Raw genomic sequence first — 23,369 nt, 5'->3', positions numbered from 1 at the left:
TTAGTTGAAGCAGGCTGGATAGGCCCCCTTCCTTTGGACCTTCTTATGGAAGATCTGAGGCAAAATGTCAAGATTCAATCTTCTAGCTTATCAATAGCTGTCACCTTGGATGGAGGTCAGCTGATAAGCCTCAGGTTTTAACTACTCTGAATTGAAATTATTTTACTGTTTATTACATACCCACCACTAGAATGGCTAAAATTAGAAAGACTGAAAATACCAAGGAAATAAAGCAACTAGAACTTCAAACATTGCCTGTGGGTTTGTAAACTGATCAGAACACTTTGTAAAACTGCTTATCTCCTGTGTCAACTATACTAAAAACAAAAACAAAATCTGCTTATCTACTAAAGAGATAGCCTATGTCCTAGCATTTCTACTTCTACATATTTATCCAAGAGAATTAAGCACATTTATATACCAAAAGATAGGTACAAAAATGTTCATTGCATTCCATTTTTTAGAATGGCTAAAAATGGAAAACAATGCAAATGTCCTTCATGAAGAGAATGGATAAATAATTTGTGCTATATTCATACAATGAAATACAACACTGGAGAGACAAACTAAAACCATTCCATTTATATGAAATTCAAGAACAGACAAAATCTACTTTATGGTGATTCTTGGAGGAAGGGCTGGGAGGCAAAGGTATACTAAATGAGAGAACCCGGGGGATGCTGGGAATGTTCCTGATCTTGGTCTAGCTGGTAATTAATTACACAGATATAAATGTAAGTAAGTAAAAATTCAGCTTAAGCTAAACATTTCAAATTTGCTCATTTCCTGTATACCTCAATTTTTAAAAAGTGTCCTATGTTGGATCTGCATTGTATTAAAGACAATGCAATAAAAACACTTTTATCATTTCAAAAATATTTTATTTTTAAAATTCAAGGTTATCAAGTTTACTGCTTTCGTTATCCCATACCCAGCAGATTGCATCACCTCCAACCAGTTTGCCTGCTATCAATTCCTCCTCACTGACAGGTGGGTCTGCCAAGCACATACTTGATTTGGCTAATCGCCAGTTTAACAAACGTCCCTGGCTGCCATGTGTCTGTGGAATACAGGACAAATACCTCACTGAAGCAAACAAAGACTTTCCTAATTCACTCCTTATCTGCTTTTTTGGATCAAGGATTTCTTTCTTTCTTTCTTTTTTTTTTTTAAGATTTTATTTATTTGACAGAGAGAGACACAGCGAGAAAGGGAACACAAGCAGGGGGAGTGGGAGAGGGATGAAGCAGGCTTCCCGCGGAGCAGGGATCCCGATATGGGGTTCCATCCCAGAACCTCGGGATCATGACCCCAGCTGAAGGCAGACGCTTAACGACTGAGCCACCCAGGCGCCCCTCAAGGGTGATTTCTATTCTCCATGTCCTTAACCCCTAGCACACAGAACTTTCCACATTTCTTCACCTTTGAACTTCTGACCCATATTTCCACTATCCTACCCCTGCTTCTTTCTCTATCAAATTTCTCCTCACATTTCACTGTCCAGCTCTCAACGACTCACTCTTAAATGTCCACTGATTGTTTCCAAAACCCTCAGTTCCCACCATCCTGACTTTTTAAGCTCCGTGCATTCACCATATTAAAACCCCCATATTTTATACTATCTACCCCCTGAATTTCCTGAGAGCCCGCATCATTTCTCTTCATCTCTGGATCCCTGTGCTCAGCACTTTGCTAAACAAATGGGTGCTATCAGAACTGAATTATAAGTTTCATTTTTGTCCCAGACTTCTGGTTTTCACAGTAATGTTGCTTCCTATTAAATTCTTCACTGTAGCAGACTCAGGGATGAAAGTGGATACAGACGAGATAGCTTAAATTAGACACTAATTAGTGTTGTATCTAGTTTGGGTTTCCTATTTTAAGAGAGACAAGTCTCCTGCTCTGTCCAATAGGATAACCGCTATTATGTCGCTATCTAAATTAAGTAGAAGTAAATAAAATAGCAAACTCAATTTCTCAGTCTCACTAGCCACATTCGAGTACTCAAAAGCCTCATGTGGCTAGTGGCTACCATACTGAACAACGCAGAATGTAACATTTCCATCACGGCATAAAGTTCTACGGGACTGCGCTGAAAATCTCTGGCCTTTACGCTTACGAGATCTCCCCTCTTAGAACACCCTTCCATCCCCTTCCCACAGTGCTCCCCCTATAACCATCACCAGCCTTATTGTGTTTGTAATTGCAGGGTTCCAGGACGGCAGGGACTGTGCCTTACTGCTGTAACTCCAGTGTTTAGCTTTGAAGCCCAGCGCAATTAGTAGGCGCTCAGTAAACGTTGATTTAATAGGTGATAGGGCAGGAGGGACCTTCCAGATACACCAGCCCCAAGCCCTTTCCCATGCTGATCAGTCCTTTAGGTGTCTCCGGCACTTTTCATTTTTTATCTTAAAGCATCGCCCTGGAGAAGAGAGAAAAGCGCCATGCACGCACCTGCTGATTCTCAATTGCCAGGCGGCCGCCTCAGGCTCTGGCGTCACGGGCCAGTCGCACCTTTGCTCGGCTCCGCCCCCTCCCGAACCCAACAGAGGCCAAGAGCTCACGCCGACACCGCCCACAATCCTCACTGCGCAAGCGCAGCCTGCGAGCGTAGGGTGTCTCGAGGTGGCCGGGTGCCCGCGCTGAAGAGCGCGGGGGTTTGTGGCCTGCGTTCGGCAGGCTCCAGTCGCCCACTATCCGAGGCAGCGAAGCGCAGCGATCCGTCTCCCCGCGCCCTGGGCAGTGTGGCCATGGAGAACCAGGTGCTGACGCCGCACGTCTACTGGGCTCAGCGACACCGCGAGCTGTATCTGCGCGTGGAGCTGAGTGACGTGCAGGTAAAAGCCGGTGCGGGCGGCGGGACGAACGCGGGGTCTCAGCTCCCGGGACCTTCCGATCTCCCCCATCCCCTTTGTCCCGGTGCGCGAGGGAGAGCTTGCAGTGCGCCAACGGGGTCGGCGACGCGGTGCACTTTGGGCGTCCGGGCCGGGGCAGGGGCTGGCCCTCGTCGAGGAACACTCGTGGACCCCGGGCCTGGGGCACAACCCCCTGAGGGCTGCGGGTACTTTCGGATGCTGCGTGAGTCCTGTGCGGCTCTCGGAGGCTGCCCCGGGGCCTTCTCTTTGTTCCTAGCCTGGTGGAGCCCGCGCCCGGCCCGGGAGGCCTAGCCGTCGGGGTTCGGGTTTGCCTAGGCCCTGCGAGGCATAGGATGAGCTCTTTGGGCCGGGGGTGCAGAATGACGGTGGCTTGCTGGGTCCTGGCTGGACGTCTTGGCGCTGGCCAGAGAGGTTCAGCCAGGCCGGTCTGACGTTCACAAGGCCCGTCGCGGCTGCCCCCAGAGGGGCCACACCCACCTTCCAACCGTTCAGTGATGGAAGTCATTCTTGTTAATTTTAATTTTAAAATCCGGAAGACCCGGAGAAAGTGATTTTCCGTCTGTTCTGAAGGCTGTGAGCTCGGGTTTGCGGAGTTGCATAGAGAACTTAAAAATTAAGTTACATAGAGCATTTATGTTTGATTTCCTTAGCTCCCTGTATGAACAAGCCCATGCCTCCTAAATGGTGGAGATACCAGGACCTGTGTACCCCCTGCCTCTGTCCAAACCATCCAGGATTCCAGGTTTTGAGAAACTGGAGTTTTCAGGCTGGAATGTTCTTTCTTCAGTCAATCCTTACTACTTCTCCGTGACATCTATGGCAATTTGTAACCTCCTTCACTCCACCTAACTTTTGCTGCCTTTGACTCAGTCGGTCATATTTCTATCTGTCCACCTGTCTGGCATATTTCTTGCAAAGTGTAGGTAGGTGCTCTTTGGGTGTGGATTTGAATTTGTTGAATTGAATCTTTGTTTCTGGAATCTAAACCCATTTTCCCATTGACACATAAAGACAGTACTGGCCAGAAAGCCTTTAAATAGGATAGGACAGTGCATGGTGTGTCATTTAATGTGTTAAACCAGATTGAATTATACTTTTGCATCAGAAGATGAGTAAATGGTCTGTGCTGTCACCCTCTACTGTGCTCCAGGGTGTTGCAGTAAAGAAGGAAACAAACAAAATCTTTGTTGATGGGGATCAAAGTCTCCATCTGGAGAGGGTTCTCAGTAACTGTGGAACATGTGTTATGACAGTCTCTTTTTTAAAAAAGTAATTTAGCCAAGTGTTACGTAAACAGATTACACTCAGGCCCTTCCCTCTCTAGATGTTATCATGTAATAAGGATGTATTGTTCTGGGATACAAGCTGCAAACACTAAAGGTGTTTTTAGGGGAATAGGTTGGTGGTGGTGGTGGAAAGAAATGGAAATTAGTTGGACAATGAAAGAATGCATCATGTTTATGTTTGTCTTGAGAGATCTAAACCTCTTTGTTAAGAGATATGAACACATGTTAATCATATTTGGTATATTTAGAAATATGAAAGGTATACATTTGAAATGTATTATATTTAAAGAAATGCAAAGGTGGAGAAAAAAATGGAAGATTCTTTTGGAGAGAGAAATCCTTTTATTTTTGGGAAAAAATAAATATCCCCCCCCCAAAGCAATGTTTTAATACCACTCATAAAAGAAATCCTCTACCATGTGTGAGGTACTAGAGATTTACGGAGATGAGTCAGACAGCCTCAGCTTTCCAAGAGCATACTCTCTAGAAGCAGCATATTATCATATACAGACAAAAAGTTTTGTGTAGGAGTATGTTTATTGGTAGAATTGAAGTTGAATATTAACCAGGTCTCTGGTGTTAAAGGAATTTGTTACCTCTCTTATGTTTAGTTAGAAATGACTTCCAGAAATGAGATGAAGTGTTCTTGTCAAACTGAGATTGGAAGAACGTTCCAGGAAGAGAAAGGCGTAGACTCTTAGGTTGTCTGACTTGTACCATGTCAATGCACTGCAGCCAAAGACTGCCAGGAAACACCTGTGGTTAAACGAGTTGGGTTTATTACTCATTTCAGCAAGGGAGAGCATAGCCCGTGGGGGACAATGATGTCTTATTAAGGGGGTTAGACCTGATTATAGGATTTGGATGCTGTCAGAAAACGGGTAATTCTGTGGCTGGTTATCAGAATAAATCTTACCTGTAGGGAGGAGAGACTAGCAAAAGAATAAAAGTAATTGGTAGAGAAGTCGCAGTCACTCATTTTGGCCAAGACAGAAAGGACGTCTGGTATTTTGGGAGTGGCATAGCAGCCACGTTTTTGTCTGTGCTTACACAAAATTATGAAATGACTTTTGTCGGGGTGCCTGGGTAGCTAAGTTGTTAAACGTCTGCCTTCGGCTCAGGTCATGATCTCAGGGTCCTGGGATTGAGCCCCGCATCGGGCTCCGTGCTCGGCAGGAAGCCTGCTTCTCCCTCTCCCTCTCCCCCTACTTGTGTTCCCTCTCTCGCTGTCTCTCTCTCTGTCAAATAAATAAATAAAATCTTAAAAAAAAAAAAAAGAAATGACTTTTGTCTCATTTTGTCAAGGTTCCAGAATAACCTTGTCCAAGGTTGGTATTCTGTGCCATTATGTCCAATTGGAGAATAACATGGCTGAGCTGTGAGTGACAGACCACCCTCTGAATGTCAGGAGCTGCTGTTTTTGTTTTTGTTTGTTTTGTTGTTGTTGTTTTTTAATTTCTCACTTAATTGCTCAGTGCGGGCCTGTCGAACCTGTGATTCAGGCTCTGGATGAAGCAATTCATTTTTCAATGGAAAGCATTTGGGGAGTGCCTACTCCTAGCTCATTAAGCTAGGTGCTGGGTTGTTGGACAGCTCTCTGTTACCCTCTGCTTTCTGGTGTTTCCCACAGTTACTGAGTTTTAGTGTTGAATTCCGATTTGGGGACATCAGCTCTGCTCCCCTCCCTTTCTGAGACACAGAGAACTGTCCAGTTTTCACATCTCTATTCTGTCCTTGGAGGTGCAGGGCTAGTGGCTGCTGAGAAATGACTGTTAATGTGAGGAGGGATGGTGCTCGGTAAAGACTTACAGCAGCAGTCTTGTCTGTGTTTGAGGTAAGCAGTAGCAAAGATGTCAGCTGGAGTCCAGGGGGCCAGGGCAAGGCTATTTTCAGAATAGAGTTTATTTTCAAGATAAGCATAATAGACAGCTTTGTGCCAACAACCATAGTTGTTAAAGCATTTGTTCATTTATCAAGGTTTTGGTTTGTTTTAGTTGTATGTGGACAAAGTGCATACCTTTGTTTGGGAGCTGTTTGACAGATACTGTTCTTGTCCTTACTTGATAGGCACTCTGGTAGAAAGAGGGGTAACCGAAGATAGGGGTGGAGATAGGGGTCTTGGGCTTCTACTTCCTACCTGGTGGCCATGGATAATTCACTTAATCCTTATGTCCCTCAGTTTCTTCATCCAGATAAATGTGAAGGCACTAATTCACAGGATTGTTTTGAGGTCTGAACTAGACATTGGATTTGAAAGTGCTTTGTAAATTCTAGTTTGCTATTCAAGTGAAAGGATTATTATTGTTATATTAAACCTTAGATGAAAGAGAGAAACACAAAGAGCAATAGGATAGGGTAGAGTCTATGAGCAGAGTTATCCATATATGAAAACGTATTGTACAGCAGAGGTGGCTTTGAATATTAATAGGGCAAAGGATGAACCATTCAGGAAATTGTTTGGGGACAGTTAGTAATCCAAATAGCGAAAGATAAAATAAGATCTTGCCTTATGTCATACATAAAAGTCAATTCCAGGGGGGTTAATGACCTGAATGCATAAAGCAAAACTACTAAAAGAAAATATAGGAGACTATCTTTATGGTATTGGAACAGGGAATAATGTGTTAAATAAGACACACAAAACATAAATCCTAAAGATTAACTGATTTAAGACAAGCTTGAAGAAGATATCTACAGCACATATCACAGACAAATGACTAGCATCTGAAATATATAAAGAACCACCTACAGACCAATATGAAAAAGACATATTACCCATTAGAAAAAGGGGCAGGAAATATAAGCAATTCAGAGTAAAAGGAAACAAGAATGGCCAGTAAACCTAAAAAGATGCTTGATCTCAGTTGTAATCAGGGACATGTAAATTAAAGGAATAGTATTTGTTAGAATATGATAATATATTTCTTATATTAGATTGGGAAAAATGGAAAGTCTAACATTACCAATTGTTGGTGAGATTGTTCAGCAGTGGGACATTTTTTTTTAAGATTATTTATTTATTTGTCAGTGAGAGAGAGAAAGGAGAGAGAGCACAAGCAGGGGGAGCGGCAGGCAGAGGGAGAAGCAGGCTCCTCGCTGAGCAGGACCCTGGGACCACAACCCGAGCCATAGGAGACGCTTAACCAACTGAGCCACCCAGGTGCCCCGCAGTGGGACATTTTTATACAATTTCCCCCTGCCCAACCCTTTTAAAGACCACCAGGAACAGCTTGTTTTTTTTTTTTTAAATTAAATTAAATTTTATTTATTTAAATTCAGTTAATTAACATATAGTATATTATTCATTTCAGAGGCAGAGTTCAGTAATTCATCAGTTGTATATAACACCCAGTGCTCATTACATTATACATCTTCCTTAATGCCCGTCACCTAGTTACCCCAATCCTTCACCTCCCTCCCCTCCAGCAACCCTCAGTTTGTTTCCTATGATTAAGAGTCTCTTACGGTTTGTCTCCCTCTCTGATTTCATTTTGTTTTATTTTTGCCCCCTCCCCCATGCTCCTCTATTTTGAGAAACATCTTGTTTTAACAAGTGGGTTTATTGCTTGTTTCGATGGGGGAGAACACATTTTGGGAATCGTGGGGCGTCTCAGTAAGAGGGCACTAGAAATAAGTGATTATAGGTTTTAGGCTTTGGTTGGATGATTGGGAAAGGGACTAAGGAAGTAGGGATTCATCTTAGATGGGATGCTGTTAGAGAATGGGGACAATTCTATGATTGGATATGTTTTGGATGACATAGCGAGTGACTTGTTCTTAGACAAAATTATGAGTTGACCTTATTTTGTGTCATTTTATCATGATCTCAGAGTAACCTGAGGTGGTTTGGTATTTTTTGAGATTGTTTATGTTTAATAGGAGAGCACAATGGCCTTGCTGTAAGCTTTAGACCAGCTTGTAATAATTTTGAGATCTAGCTGTGAATGTCAGATCAGTTTCAGATATCAGGGCTGCTTCTTTTCTTTTCTTTTTTTTTTTTTTTTAAAGATTTTATTTATTTGACAGAGAGAGAGAGAGCACAAGCAGGGGGAGCAGCAGGCAAAGGGAGAGGGAGAAGCAGATTCCCCACTGAGCAGGGAGCCGGACGTGGGGCTCAATCCCAGGCCCCTGGGATCATGACCTGAACTGAACGCAGACGCTTAACCGACTGAGCCACCCAGGTGCCCCCCATTTTCATATTTTAGAGTCTACTCTTCTGAATCACTTTTCACCTCAGGGATGTCATGGTCTTTGTTTTCCCACATAGTATCATCCTCCGTACCATTAAGAAGGACTAGTAAATGCACCATTTCTGGAAGAATGCCTTACTGTTATCTCTGGCATTTTTTTTTTTTTCAAGTCATCATGACCTATTTATAAGTTTCAATGCTGGCACTTTCCGGATCTGACCAGAAGATGTCAAGAAAATATTTCCAGACGAGAACCAGGGCTCATACTCCTTCCTCAAAGGCCCTTTAAGTGGCTTTTTGACTGAAAAACAGTTGCAACCGTCTAGTCACGCCATCTGGAATGATAGCCAGTTCACACACATTCAGGCAGTGATAGGCGTGTTATGGCTGCCCCTTGGCCAAAGCACTTACTTGCCAGGTGCTGCTATCGATTGTATTATATATCCTGATTTTAGAGATACTAAATTGGAAAAAAATGTGCATTTTAGAATTGAAGAAATGTAGCAAATTTTGGAATTGTCAGTTAATAAGTTATAGTATTTAAATTCCTGAGACAGGATGAGCTCACCCAGATAAAGAGAATAGATCAGAAATTACCAACTCAAATGCCCAAAATAGTGATGAGGAGCTCAGGTGTCTTTTTGCCTTGATTTGAATCTGGGTCTTGCCCCTTGCTGATTTTGTAATCTCGGGCCTGTTATATAACCTCTGTAAGCCTTAGTCGCCCATTTGTAAAATCCTCATAATAATAGTACCTATTTTATAGGGCTTTGTGTGTGTGCATGTGTGTGTGTATGAGCTAGTAATGTGGAACACTTTGAACGATACCTGGCATCTAGTGAGTGCCCAGTGAATGTTTGTGAAGTGAGCTGGGTGGGGAATGTGGTTAATTGGAGAGGATAGGGTTCATCCTAAAGGGAGAGCTATTGTCATGCAAGAAGGCAGATCTGAGGTTGGCATCTGATTTTTCTAATTTGTGAAAGAGAAGCTAGAAATCCAGATTTTTTTTAAATGTTAAAAAAAAATCCTTATAGTTTTACACTTGACTTATTCAACAAATACATGTAAAGGCTTACCGTGTGCCTGGGAGTCTTCCAGACTCTGAGACTTGGGCAGGAGGAGCAGACGGAGGTCCCTCCTCTTATGAAGTTCATGTGCTGAAACCGCTGGTGGTTTCACTCTTTCACGAGTGACAGTAAAAGTGAACAAATTCATCGAACAGTTTCAGATTAATAACATTTTGGAGAAGGCAAAAGAAGACCAATCTGAGCAGGCATCACGAGAACTGCTACAGATTGGGTTGTCAGGGAAGGTCTCTCTAAGGAAGTGAGCAGAGACCTAACTGCGAAGAAGCTGTGCGGAAGTACGAGGACGAATGTGGCAGAGAGAGGGGACAGCTCCTGCAGAGTCCCTAGGTGGAAAGCACTTGCTGGTGAAGTCAAACTAAAAATTAATACACACATAAAACAAAAGCAATTCTCTGCAGGCCGTGTAAAATACTGTGGCTTTAATTTGGCCCTTTCACATGCCAATTTATGACAGAAAACTGATAGATATTAAAAACTGGTGGTGGGGCCACCTGGGTGGCTCATTTGGTGAAGTGGCTGCTTTTGGCTCAGGTCATGATCTCAGGGTTTGGGGATAGAGTCCCGTCGTTGTTGGGTTCTCTGCTGCTTCCTTCCCCTCCCTCCTCCCCCCCTCCCCATGTGTGCTCTTTCTCCCTCTCTCAAATAAATAAGATCTTTAAAAATAAATAAATAAATAAAAACTGGTGGAGATAGGAAGGGTTGAGTCCTGAGCGACTCAGCCATTGAGAAGTTGAGCAGAGGAGAAAGGACAGCAAAGGATAGAAAAGGAGTAGCCTACAGGGCAAAATGCAGACGGTGCCCTGTGGTGTCCTAGAACCCAGGGGACAGGAGCATTTCCATGGCATGTAGTCAGCTGTGTCCAGTGCTGCTTGGAGTATGATGAGACTGTATGTCTGTTGGATTTGCCAGTATGGAGGTTATTGGCTTTGATAATAACAGTTTCAGTGGAGTGGTGGGGATAGAGGCTAGACCAGAGTGGAGTTAAGAGTAAATTTATGGTGAGGAAGAAGTAATGATTATAGATAACTTTTAAAGAAGCTTCCTCTTGGTGGGGGGAGAGGATGAGCAGAGTAATCAGTGGTACAGTGTTCTTGGAGTTCCGAGAAGAGAGGAAGGCTTTCTTCCTAAAGCATGTGGGCCTTGAGCTTTTTTTTTTTTTTTAAAGATTTATTTACATATTTATTTTTGAGAGAGAGAGAAAGAGAGAGAGGAGCGGGGGTGGGGGAGGGGCAAAGGGAGAGGGAGAAAGAGAATCCCAAGCACACTCCCTGCTGAGTGCAGAGCCCCACTCAGGGCTCCATCTCACGACCCTGAGATCACGACCTAAGCTGAAATCGCAAGTGGGTCGCTCAACCAACTGAGCCACCCAGGTGCCCCCTGAAGCGCATTTTTAAGTGTAAGTAGAATTTGGATCCAAACAAGGGGGATTGCAGGGGATGTGTACTAGTATCTACACCCCGTTGAGTATATGCAGCTGTAAAAAGGAGTGAGACCTCTATGAACTGATGAGGATTGATCTAGGTGAAAAAAGCAAGGTGTGTGCGAATGTATATTACATGCTACCATTAACGTAGCATATAAGGGATATAAGAATATCTGGGTATATTTACTTAGTTTTTGGAAAATGTGCGTGCACACATACGGAGGAGGATAAACCAGAAACTCCTGAAATGCTTACCTGTGGGTGGTGAGAAGGAATGTGATGGAGGGAGATAGGTTTGAGGTAGGACTTCTGGAGATACGTTTCTACAGTTTGACGTTGGACCGATGTGAATATTATACATATTCAAAAATAAAACTTAATAAAAAAGAATACAGTGGCAAATCTTGAAATTCAATACAAACAGAATCAAAAGGACCTAACTGTGTATATAAAATTGATAACATAACCATCCAGATGAATAAGTTAATACAAGTAACTTTGCACAGTACTCTGATTCTTTAGTAGAATGCATTCTAAGAACAAAAAGAAACGTTGTACTTCACTCAGTAGGTTTATTGTCAGTAAAAATACTGATATAATTCCGAAACTTTTTGAGGATCAAATAAATAAATGTGTTAATGCTATTAGGAACCAAGGTTTTCACTGTAAGAAAAGCGATAAAAATAGTAAGTAACAAGATGAGAAACTCTATAATAGTAAATTTGAATTGGAAATTTAAATATGACAGCATGACTTTAAAAATTCCCAGCTAGACACTAAAAATGAGCATTGAGTATACCTCAATGTGCCAGATCATGTTTTCTTTTCTCTCTCTCTCTCTTTTTTTTTTAAAGTAGGCTCCACGCGCAACATGGGGCTTAAACTCAGATCGGGAGTCAGATGCTCTACTGACTGAGCCAGCCAGGTGCCCCCAGATGTTTTCTAAATTACCGTTCCTTGCTGAAGGAACTAAGGCTCCTTGAAGAAATGGCTGATTATTCCAAGTCTGTGCTAGAGAAAGTACATGGTCAAAGGCCACAAAGTCATGTCAGGATAGCATAGGAGCTGGTTTGAAGGGATTTCCACCAGCCAAATTTGTGATCATTTGAACAGCAAAAAGAATAAGAATAGTAGTGGATTTTGACAGAGGGAACTAAAAAAGAAGATCCATCAGTCCATAATGATACTCAAAAGGAAAGGAAGATGGAGGTTCTGGGGCGGTGGAGGGGGGGAGGCAAGAGGAGGGGGCAGGAGGTGGGTGTGGTTACAAAAGGGCAGCACCAGGGATCTGGAACTGTTCAGTATCTTGACTGTGATGGACAAACCTACGCTTGTAATAAAATCGTATAGTACTTACACACATACACACAAATGAATACAAGTCAAACTGGGAAACTATGAGTAAGATAAGTCGGTCCTATCAGGGTGCCTGGGTGGCTCAGTCGGTTGAGCGACTGCCTTTGGCTCAGGTCATGATCCTGGAGTCCCGGGATCGAGTCCCGCATCAGGCTCCCTGCTCAGCGGGGAGTCTGCTTCTCCCTCTGACCCTCCCCCCTCTCATGCTCTCTCTATCTCATTCTCTCTCTCAAATAAATAAATAAATAAATAAATAAAATCTTTAAAAAAAAAAAGATAAGTCGGTCCTATCAATGTCAATATCCTGACTGTGATATTATACTATAGTTATGTTAAAGTACTATCTTTGGGAGAAACTGGGCAAAGAGTACAAGGGATCTCTTGGTGTTATTTCTTATAACTGCATGTGGATTTATAATTATTTCAATAAAAATTTCAATTTAAAATATAAAGAGGGAACAGAGAGAGAAAGGGAAAACTCATCCTTACAGAAGAATGCCAGCTAAAAAATGAAGAAGGAATGATTGAATTAGAAAATCATCTCTGTGCAACCTCCAGATCAGGCAAGGATTATCAGTGGATGACAGTTCCATTGGAGGAAAAAGTATAGTTAGAGAATAGGAGATTACACTGTTAGATTACTTACTAATTACAAAAGAAAAAGAGTACCTTTAAAGTAGAGGGTTCTGGCAATCCCCATCTCTTTTTTTTTTTTTAAAGATTTTATTTATTTATTTGACAGAGAGAGACACAGCGAGAGAAGGAATACAAGCAGGGGGAATGGGAGAGGGAGAAGCAGGCTTCCCGCGGAGCAGGGACCCCGATGCGGGGCTGGATCCCAGGACTCTGGGATCATGACCTGAGTGGAAGGCAGACGCTTAACGACTGAGCCACCCAGGCGCCCCAAGGCAATCCCCATCTCTTAAGTAAATGATCAAGGTGTGGCCTCCTCTTAGGATGCCTTAAGAAGTACTCATATCAAGAAAAAAAAAGTACCCACGTCACCTATGAAATATTCTTTTTTTTAAATTTTTATTTGAAAAATTTTATTTATTTATTTGACAGAGAGAGACCCAGCGAGAGAAGGAATACAAGCAGGGGGAGTGAGGGAGGGAGAAGCCGGCTTCTCGTGGAGCAGGGAGCCCGATGCGGGGCTCAATCCCAGGACCTTGGGATCACGACCCCAGCCGAAGCAGACGCTTAACGACTGAGCCACCCAGGCGCCCCAATAAATAAAATCTTTAAAAAAATTTTTTTTAAGTGAATTAAAAATTTTCAAAATAAAATATTGGGTTGAGACACTTTTTCGGGGGAGATGCCCAATACCCACCTATGTGTTTGATGATTCACTGGAAGAATTCATGGGATTCAGCATATAGTTGTACTCCTGGCTAAGGTTTATTACAGTGAAAGGATATATGACAGGATCAGCAAAGGATTAAAAACACAGGTGGAGGGGCGCCTGGGTGGTTCAGTCGTTAAGCGTCTGCCTTCGGCTCAGGTCATGATCCCAGGGTCCTGGGATCCAGCCCCGCATCGGGCTCCCTGCTCGGCGGAAAGCCTGTTTCTCCCTCTCCCACTCCCCCTGCTTGTGTTCCCTCTCTCGCTGTCTCTCTCTCTGTCAAATAAATAAATAAAATCTTTAAAAAAAAACAAAACAAAAAACCACAGGTGGAGTGTGGAGAAATTCCATGTACAGGGCTCCTCATCCTCTGTCCTTCCTGTGAGGGTATACACTTGAGTTGCTCTTTTTTTTCTAGCAATGAAAACTGCAGTAAATCACGTATAATGTTTCTGCCCAGGGAAGCCCATTAGAAAGTCAGCACCTCTGTACCCAAATTCTAGACTCCCAGAAGGAAAGTTGGTGTTTACCACTAGTCACATTGTTTGTAGGCAGAGTCTAGGCCCAGTGAACAAACTGTTAGGGGACGGAGGAAAGGCAGGTTTCTCGATGCCAGCCAAGGGCTGATCTTGGAAACAGTCCTTTATAAAGATAGCAGCCTCATGCTTGCCGTATAACTTTTTTTGTGTGCATGTATTAATCACACACATGTGCAAAACTAAATACTAATGATTTAAATGAGATCTAAATGTCTAAAGGCTGTGGTAGCAGATAGTTCACTGAACTCTGTAGTTCTGTCAGAAATTATGAAAATGGAATGAATTGATTTAATTGCAATTCACTCAGTAGTTAATGAGATAGTAGGGATTCAGAGATGAATAAGACATAGTCCCTGCCATCAAGGAACTCAAGTCTAGAGGGGCAGATAAACCAATAAACAATAATTGCAGAACAGTATGGTAAGTATTATAATGAAGGTGAAGACAAAGTAGTAAGGAAACAATTTAATTTTATTTTAAAGATTTATTTATTTATTTATTTATTTGAGAGAGAGAGAGCACAAGCAGGGTGAGCGGCAGGCAGAGGGAGAAGCAAACTCCCCGCTGAGCAAGGATCCCGATGAGGGGCTTGATCCCAGGACCCCAGGATCATGACCTGAGTGGAAGGCAGACGCTTGACTGACTGACCCACTCAGGCACCCAGGAAACTATTAATTTTAATGTTGGAAGTGAGTAGGAGGGAAGAGGAATTGATATTTGGCCTGGACTTTGAAAGATAAATAGTATTCAACAGATAGGGAAACTTAGAAGGGCATCATCGTAGGCAGAGGGAGAAAAGCAACCAGATTCTGAGTGCTTACTAGTTACCAGATTCTGTACATGTTATTATAATTCAGTTCTCACAATAATCTTGGGAAATAAGCAGTGTTACTGTTGTTTTAAAAGTAATGGCAGTTGCTGTGGATTTGAAAGTGAATGATAGAAATAAAAAGTGGTATAACTAGGATTTGAACCCAGGTCCATCTAACTTCAAAGTCACCTTTTCCCTTCTTCCCTATCCACTCCTCTTTTTGTAAGCAAAGGCACAATTCCTCTACTAGTTAAAGATGGGCTAGGTTGTGCAGATCCTAAAAACAGCTAAAGATGTTCAATAAAAATCTTAAAATCATCAAAGAGTGAACAAGTTAGAAATTATAGTGGGAACTCTGGTAAAGCTGAGTGCTGAAACTGCTTTTGCCTTGAAAACATTAGCTCAGCTGAATGAACTTGAACTTTGGCTTTTACAGCCCAACAGAGTGCAGGGGACAGGATAAGACCAAAGCCCACCAAAGATACAATATATAATAGGAAACCCTTCTCCCCATAAACTACTTCAGAGGATTATATTCTTAGGGTAAGGATGAACTAAAAGTAAATGCATCCCAGCTTCCCATCCCCAGAGGCCTTAGCACAGAGCAAAGTAGTGGAAAAAAGGTCCTTGAGCAGTTACAATCATGAGTTGGCTCTTAAAAGATTATATAGCTCAAATGTACACAATTTTGAAGATCTAAAAATCCTCAGGGTCATGAATTTAGTTTAAAGTGGTCTCAACTGGTAGGGCCAGCTCCTAGGTGCCTGGCAGAAGCAAACACAGATCCCTGTGATCTAGCTAAGCTGATTCAGATAAGAGTTTTAGACAAAAATGTATTTTTAGAGATAGAAAGGTCAGTTCACAATGATAGAGGTTTGAATTCATCAGGAAGGTAAAACAATATTAAAGTTATATGTAACCAACACGGCCTCAGTACTATGTAAAGTAACAGAAGTAGGAGAAACAGACAAGTTGACAATAGTATGATTTCTCAGTAACTGATAGAATAACAAGATAAAATCCAGTAAAGATAATAGTAGATTACGTGAACAAATAGTAACAGGAAATCCAGTAGACATGTATAGAACTCTGCATCTAAATTACAGAATACACATTCAGGTTCACTTGGAACATTTACACAATTTATACTGCTTCCAAATGCAAGTCTCCACAAGTCTGAAAGGATTAAAATCATACAGAGAATGCCCCCTGGTTACAGTACAGTTCAGATGGAAGTTAATAATAAGATAACGAGAAAATCTCATGTGTTTGGAAATTAAATACTTCTCAGTAACCCAATGTGTCAAGAAAGAAACTGTAATATTAGGAAATATGTTAGAATGAATAATAATGAAAATGCTATATTCAAAGCTTGAGAGATGCAACCAAAGTAGGGGTTGGCAGGAAATATATATTCTTTTTAAAAAAAATTATAGCTGACATATTCGTGTCAAGTGTCAATACACAGCATAGTGATTTGACGTCTGTATACATTATGAAATGATCACTGCAGAGTCTAGTTACCATCAGTCACCATATGAAGTTACTATAATATTATTGACTAGATTCCCTTTACTGTACTTTATGTTCCCGTGACTTATTTATTTTATAACTGGAAGTGTGTACCTCTTAATCCCCTTCACCTATTTCACTCACCCCCTTGCCCTTCTCTCTGGCAACCACCAGTTTGTTCTCTGTACTTTTGAGTCTGTTTTTGTTCTGTTTTTTAGATTTCACATAGAAGTGAAGTCATACAGTATTTGTCTTTTTCTGTCTGACTCATTTCACTTAGCACAGTAGCCTCTAGGTCCAGTCCTGTTGTCACGAATGGCAGGATTTCATTCTTTTTGATGGCTGATATTCCATTGTGTATACATCTTCTTTATCCATTCATCTGTGGGTGGACAGTTATGTTGCTTACGTATCTTGGCTGTTACAAATAATGCTGCTGTGAACATAGGGATGCATGTATCTTTTCGAATTGGTGTTTTCATTTTCTTTGGGATAAATCCCCAGAAGTAGAATCGCTAGATTGTATGGTAATTCTATTTTTAATCTTTTGAGGAACCTCCATTCTGTTTTCCATAGTGGCTGTACTAATTTATATTCCCACCAGCAGTGCACGAGGGCTCCCTTTCCTCCGTATCCTCACCAAGCTTGTTTTTTTTCGACAATAGCCATTCTGACAGGTGTGAGGTGAGACTGTGGTTTTGATTTGCATTTCCCTGCTGATGAATGATGTTGAGCAACTTTTCACGTGTTTGTTGGCCACTGGATGTCTTCTTTGGAAAAATGTCTATTCAGATCCTGGGCCCATTTTTTAATTGGATTTTTTTTTTTTTGATGTTGAGTTGTAGATGAGTTCTTGATATATTTTGGATATTAATCCCTTATGGTATCTATCCCTTACAAATGTCTTCTCCCATTCAGTGAGTTGCCTTTTTGCTTTGTTAATGATTCCCTTCACTGTGCAAAAAGCTTTTTAGTTTGAGGTGGTCCTGTTTGTTAGCTTTTACTTTTGTTGTCCTTGCCTGAAGAGTAGGATCCAAAAAAATATTTCCTTTTCTTTTTTTAAAAAATATTTATTTATTTATTTTAGAGAGAGAGAGTGCATGCAAGCAATGGGAAGTGGCAGAGAGAGAGGGAGAGTCTGAAGCAGATTGCGCTGAGCACAGAGCCCAATGCAGGGCTCTATCTCATGACCCTGAGATCATGACCTGAGCTGAAACCAAGAGTTGGACACTCAACTGACTGTGTCCCCCAGGCACCCCCCGAAAAGATATTTCAAAGACCAATGTCTGGGAATTTACTATGTTTTCTTTTAGGAGTTTTACTGTTTCAGGTCTTACATTTAAGTCCTTAATCCATTTTGAGTTTCTTTTTGTATATGGTGTAAGAAAGTGGTCCAGTTTCATTCTTTTGCATGTAGCTGTCCAGTTTTCCCAACACTATTAATTGAAGAGACTGTCCTTTCCTCACTGCATATTCTTGCCTCCTTTGCCATAGGTTAATTGACCATGAAAGCATAGCTTTATTTCTGGGCTCTCTGTTCTGTTTCATTGATGTATGTGTCTTTGTGCAAGTACTATACTGTTTTGGTTACTATAGCTTTGTAGTATACTATATGGATACTATAGCTTTGTAGTTACTATAGCTTTGAAATCAGGGAGCATGATGTCTCCAGCTTTGTTCTTTCTCAAAATCGGTTTAGCTATTGGGGTCTTTTTGTGGCTCTGTATAAAGTTTAGGGTTATTTATTCTAGTTCTGTGAAAAATGCCATTGGTATTTTGATAGGGATTGCACTGAAGTCTGTAGATTGCTTTGGGCAGTATGGACGTTATAACAATATTCTTCCAATCCATGAGCATGGAATATATCTTTCCATTTATTTGCATCCTCTTCAATTTCTTTCATCAGTGTCTTACAGTTTTCAGAGTACAGGTCTTTCACCTCCTTGGTTAAATTTATTCCTAGGTTATTTTATTCTTTCTGATGCAGTTGTAAATGAGGTTGTTTTCTTAATTTCTCTTTCTGATAATTCATTATTAGTGTATAGAAGTGAAGCAGATTTCTGTATATTGATTTTGTATCCTGCAACTTTATGGAATTCATTTATTAATTCTAGTAGTTTTTTGGTGGAGTCTTTATAGCTTTCTGTATATAGTTTCATGTCATCTGCAAATAGTGACAATTTTACTTCTTTTTTTTTTTTTACCAGTTTGGGTGCCTTTTGTTTCTTTTTTGTCCCTGCTGAACAGGGAGCCCGATGTGATATGGGGCTTGATCCTAGGACCTCAGGACCATGATGTTTAACTGACTGAGTCACCCTGGCGCCCCTCAGTTCACTAATATTTTGTTGAAGATTTTTGCTTCTGTGTTCATCAGAGATTTTGGTCTGTTTTTGTTTGTAGTGTCTGGTTTTGGTATCAGGGTAATGCTGGCCTCATAGAATAGGTTTGAAAGTATTCCTTCCTCTTCAATTTTTTGGAATAGTTTGAGAAGTTGGGTATTAACTCTTCTTTAAATGTTCAGTAGAATTTACCGGTGAAGCCATCTGGTCCTAGACTTTTGTCTGTCAGAAGTTTTTCAACTACTGATTCAATTTCATTCCTTTTTCCTTCCAAGTGATTTAGAGTATGGGAAACACACTGAGTTGGGCAAGAAGTGACCTGGGTGGGAACCTTACCTCCAAGACATTCTAGAACTTTAGCTTTAATGAAAATGTCTATATCAAAACCCTGTTTCCCTTACCGAGGAACCATGCCCCTGAAAGTGTAGCCTCTCTTGCTGAGGTTCCCTAACTCCCTGTTCCTGCCACAGAGATCATCTAGAAGTTTAGCTCCTTTGGGTGAGCATCTCAGCCTAAAGTCTGTACTCCTGCTAGGGAGGTTCTCACCATAAAGCTTGGCTCAGATGCTCCCTCCCCGTCCCCCCCCCCCCCCCCGTCCCCCCCAGCCTTCATTCTTTCCCTTTTTCTAACACTCTTGGCTGTGAATAGAGCACTAGGCTCCCTCTCCCCACCCCCTCTCCAATCTTCTCTCTGTATCATTTGTTGGTTTCCTTCCATGCATGATGGAGCACAGAGAGCTGAGCCTGCAGGAGAAAAACAAATGACTTAGTTCCAGCACTAGAAACATGCTGCTCCTTGCTTATTAACTTTGGGCTGGGGTAGGAGGTGAGTCATTTCTCATCCATTGAAAAAAGAGCTGAGTAGTATCACTTTAAGTTACGCTATTAAGGGCGCCTGGGTGGCTCAGTTGGTTAAGCGTCTGCCTTCAGCTCAGGTCATGATCCCAGGGTCCTGGGATCGAGCCCCGCATTGGGCTCCCTGCTCTGCGGGGAGCCTGCTTCTCCCTCTCCCACTCCCCCTGCTTGTGTTCCCTCTCTCGCTGTGTCTCTCTCTGTCAAATAAATAAAATCTTAAAAAAAAAAAATAAGTTACGCTATTAAAGTCACGTAGCAACTTCTGGGAATAAGTGAACAATCTGGAGAGTTTTGAGCTCTTTAGTGTTGGTTTGGGTGGGGGTTAAGAGCTCAGAACCTGAGGCGAGGGCACTGTCGGTTTCATTTTGAGTGAAATCCCTTGTAATCATCAGCCCTTCTCTCTACCTACTGGAATGAATTTATTCTTCATGTTGCCTTGTAGGTCTCACTTCTGGCGAACCTTTCCTCAGCCATCCTATTCTTGTTGTGCTTGCTCTCTTAACACTTAAAACACTTAACTGCTTTTTACTACTCTTTTGGTCTTGAACATATGTTACTTGATACTGTTTGAGATCTTCTGACAGGAAGTGACTCATCGTCTGTTCCACTAGGATTCTCTGCCTCCGCAGCTCAGGGACTGAGTCTTAAGAGATCTGGCTTCTCCCTGGAAACACCTCCCATAGCACCTTTGTACCATTTGCCATCATTAGAAGAGACTGATTCAGTATCTGATTGTTCTGCACAGTTGGAGCAGCTTAGGGTTATTCTTGCAGATGCCTACAATCCCAGACGGGTACAGGTAGACATAGAGAAATCCTGCACAGAGCTGTGCATAAACAACTAAATATATTTTCTGGGGGAGGCCCAGGTAGGAGGCCGAGTCCCTAAGGGGGAAGGATGGAGGGAAGAAAGCCCCGGTTTTAATTTCATTTTTCTCCTATTAAAATGCCCTTCTCGCATCCTTGGTCTCTTTTCACAGAATCCTGGCATCAGCATCACTGAAAATGTGCTGCATTTCAAAGGTCAGTATCCGGGCAAATGGTCCCAGCTCTCTACACAGCTAAAGAGGCATGGTGGTGGTTTCTTTTTCCTTTTTATCGATTTGTTTTATTCACTTTCTATTGATGTTCACCTCTCTGCTGCTCTTGGGGTAAACTAGATTATTTTGAAATATATGATTAGAAAAGTCAAAGAACTTATTAGGACTTAGTCCTGCTTTCCTCTTAGAGAGGCAGTAGATAGAGTGAGAAAGAATCCCGGGCTGGAAATCAGGACATCTGTCTTCTAGCTCTAATTCTGCTATCCTTGGACAACTTACTGACTTCTCTGGGCTAATAAAATGAAGGTATTTGGTTATAATCTGTATTTCTCAAATTTTAGGACCTATGGACACCTGAGAAAATGTCCTAAGGATCCTCCTGGGCCATGGACCCCAGTTTGAGAAAACATGTGAAGAATTAAATATGTTCACTTTATTATTATTATTTTTTTTAAGATTTTATTTATTCATTTGACAGAGAGATAGAGCCAGAGAGTACAAGCAGAGGGAATGGCAGAGGGAGAGGGAGAAGCAGGCTCTGCACTAAGCAGGGAGCCTGATGTGGGGCTCGATCCCAGAACCCTGGGATCATGACCTGAGCTGAAGGCAGACGCTTAACCATCTGAGCCACCCAGGCGCCCAAAATATGGTCATTTTATTTATTTATTTATTAAAGATTTTATTTATTTATTTGACAGAGACACAGCGAGAGAGGGAACACAAGCAGGGGGAGCAGGAGAGGGAGAAGCAGGCTTCCCGCTGAGCAGGGAGCCCGATTCGAAGCTCGATCCCAGGACCTTGGGACCATGAGCTGAGCTGAAGGCAGATGCTTAATGACTGAGCCACCCAGGCGCCCCAAAATATGGTCACTTTAAATGATATTTGGCTCCATTGCCCCTGGGAACACAGCCTGTATTCTTGGCATGTCAGTATTTAATTATAAGGTAGCCATCTAGATGATCCAGAATACACGTCTTTTTTTTTTTTTAAGATTAAAATCGAAACAAAAAATAGAAATTTTCTTAATGAGACTTTACAGTTCTCTGATGCTATACTCACAGACCAGTTTAAGAAACACGGCATTCTAGATGATACCTAAAGCCTTTGCAGCCCTGACAGTCTTTGATTCTGTGAATCTGCCTCCGTCTTCTTCTCGGTTTGTCAGCAGCTATGCTGCTGTGCCTGAGAGGGTAGGTCCGGCTCCCTTGTCACCCAAGGGGTGGGATTCTCCCTCCTCTCTCTTTGTGCTAGTTCCTTGGAGTGTCGTTAGTAAGTGGCTGGGCAATATGGGATATTGACGAGTTTCTGCTTTACTGGAGATTCCATCTACCTCCATACGCTTGCATGAACATGCAGCCTGGCTTTTGTATCTGCATTTCAAGACGAGAGCCGTTGTGGTAGCAGCTCAGATTTTTTGGGTGTTAATACATTTGAAAGGAAGTTAAGTGATGGAAGTATGCTTTGCCACTTGGAGATTATGGACTGCTCGACCTTAAGGAACTTATGGTCTTAGAGAACAATAGCCACCTGTAGCAAATATTAGGCAAATTATACCACACGTGGCCAGATGAGGAAAGAGAATCCCAGGAGGGAACCAAATGACGGGCAAGTCAGAGAGTTAGAGGGGAAGGGATGTGCAGCAGACCTTGGCACCTAGGCATGGCACCTGTTTGTTTTGGGCAAGGGAGCCATGTCAAGGCACAGGAATGGCGGAATGGTCAACCCAGGGACTTTCCTCCCACGTCATTTTTCCTCTCTTAGGAACGAGCGGAGGAGATTATATTGCTCTTTTTCGTTCCATTCAGGATGTGTTAAAGGAGAAGTCAGCTTCTTCATTTTATGTCTCTGGTTGGGAGGTTCTAGATTCGGAGCTTTCTTTGAGACAGTCCAGCATTTCCATATACCCTGCAGCTTTCCTTAGTTGCAGTCAAGATAATGTACCTACCTGATATTTCTCTGCCCTGGATTCAGTGCCAAAGTAAATGTTAAAAGTTACATTTATAGCTCTGTGATACCTTTGGCTTTGCTTTCGGTATTCTTTTTCCTGCCTATTATTTGTACTTGGTTATTATCGAGGCCACATTGGAAGATGAAGTAAATATTCTGGAACTGATCATCAGAAGGACATATGGAGATAAGCTTTTGTCCGGGATTCAGCTTATCTAGCTTGTCTGAGTAGCTCTGCTCACAAGCCCCCACTGATTTGGGCAGGACCCATTACTGTTTGTATACTTCCAAAAGAACTGCACCAAGCTTTTGGATGGCCTTGCTCTGCCAGTTCACTTTAATCCACATTTCTTTCTTTGTAGCTCAGGGACATGGTGCCAAAGGAGACAACGTCTATGAATTTCACTTGGAGTTCTTAGACCTTGTGAAACCAGAGGTATGTCCTTTCTTTTCTCACTTCCCTTTCCATTTCAGGAAATAAATACGAGTAGTTTAGTGAAATAGGGGGGTAGGGGTTGTGAGGAAAAAAAAAGATAAAAACCAGAGAATATAGTTCTTTTGTTGGGAACTGAGTTCCGATTTTAGCTGCAGAGGAGTGGGAAAGACAGAGAGCCTGAGGGGAATCTGGGCTCCGCCATTTACTAGCGGTACAAACAAGTCTCTTCATTTCCGTGAGTGAGTTTCCTCATGTGTGAAATGAAGGGTTGGACTAAGAAATCCTTAGGGGCCTTTCTAGCTCTGACACTGTCTGGTGTTAGGGAAGACAG

At 42.1% G+C, this 23,369-nt stretch overlaps 1 protein-coding gene across 1 annotated transcript in view; it reads left to right on the top strand.

Annotated features, from left to right (window-relative positions):
- Positions 1-2,601: 2,601 nt before the first annotated feature.
- The window catches only part of HACD3 (3-hydroxyacyl-CoA dehydratase 3), a 40,886-nt gene continuing 20,118 nt past the window's right edge, over positions 2,602-23,369 (top strand). The window contains exons 1-3 of the mRNA XM_045899843.3: positions 2,602-2,837; positions 20,596-20,638; positions 22,965-23,038. Coding sequence (XP_045755799.1) covers positions 2,751-2,837; positions 20,596-20,638; positions 22,965-23,038 — 204 coding nt within the window. The 5' untranslated portion in view covers positions 2,602-2,750. The remainder of the gene's footprint in view (positions 2,838-20,595; positions 20,639-22,964; positions 23,039-23,369) is intronic.

Source organism: Mirounga angustirostris, unplaced genomic scaffold, assembly GCF_029215605.1.
Source record: "Mirounga angustirostris isolate CCGP_5_RB_7025 unplaced genomic scaffold, mMirAng1.0.hap1 SCAF_9, whole genome shotgun sequence".
In the NCBI taxonomy this organism is placed as follows: domain Eukaryota; kingdom Metazoa; phylum Chordata; class Mammalia; order Carnivora; family Phocidae; genus Mirounga; species Mirounga angustirostris.
The sequence above is the reverse complement of the archived record's forward strand: the minus strand, read 5'-3'. Positions and strand labels throughout refer to the sequence as shown.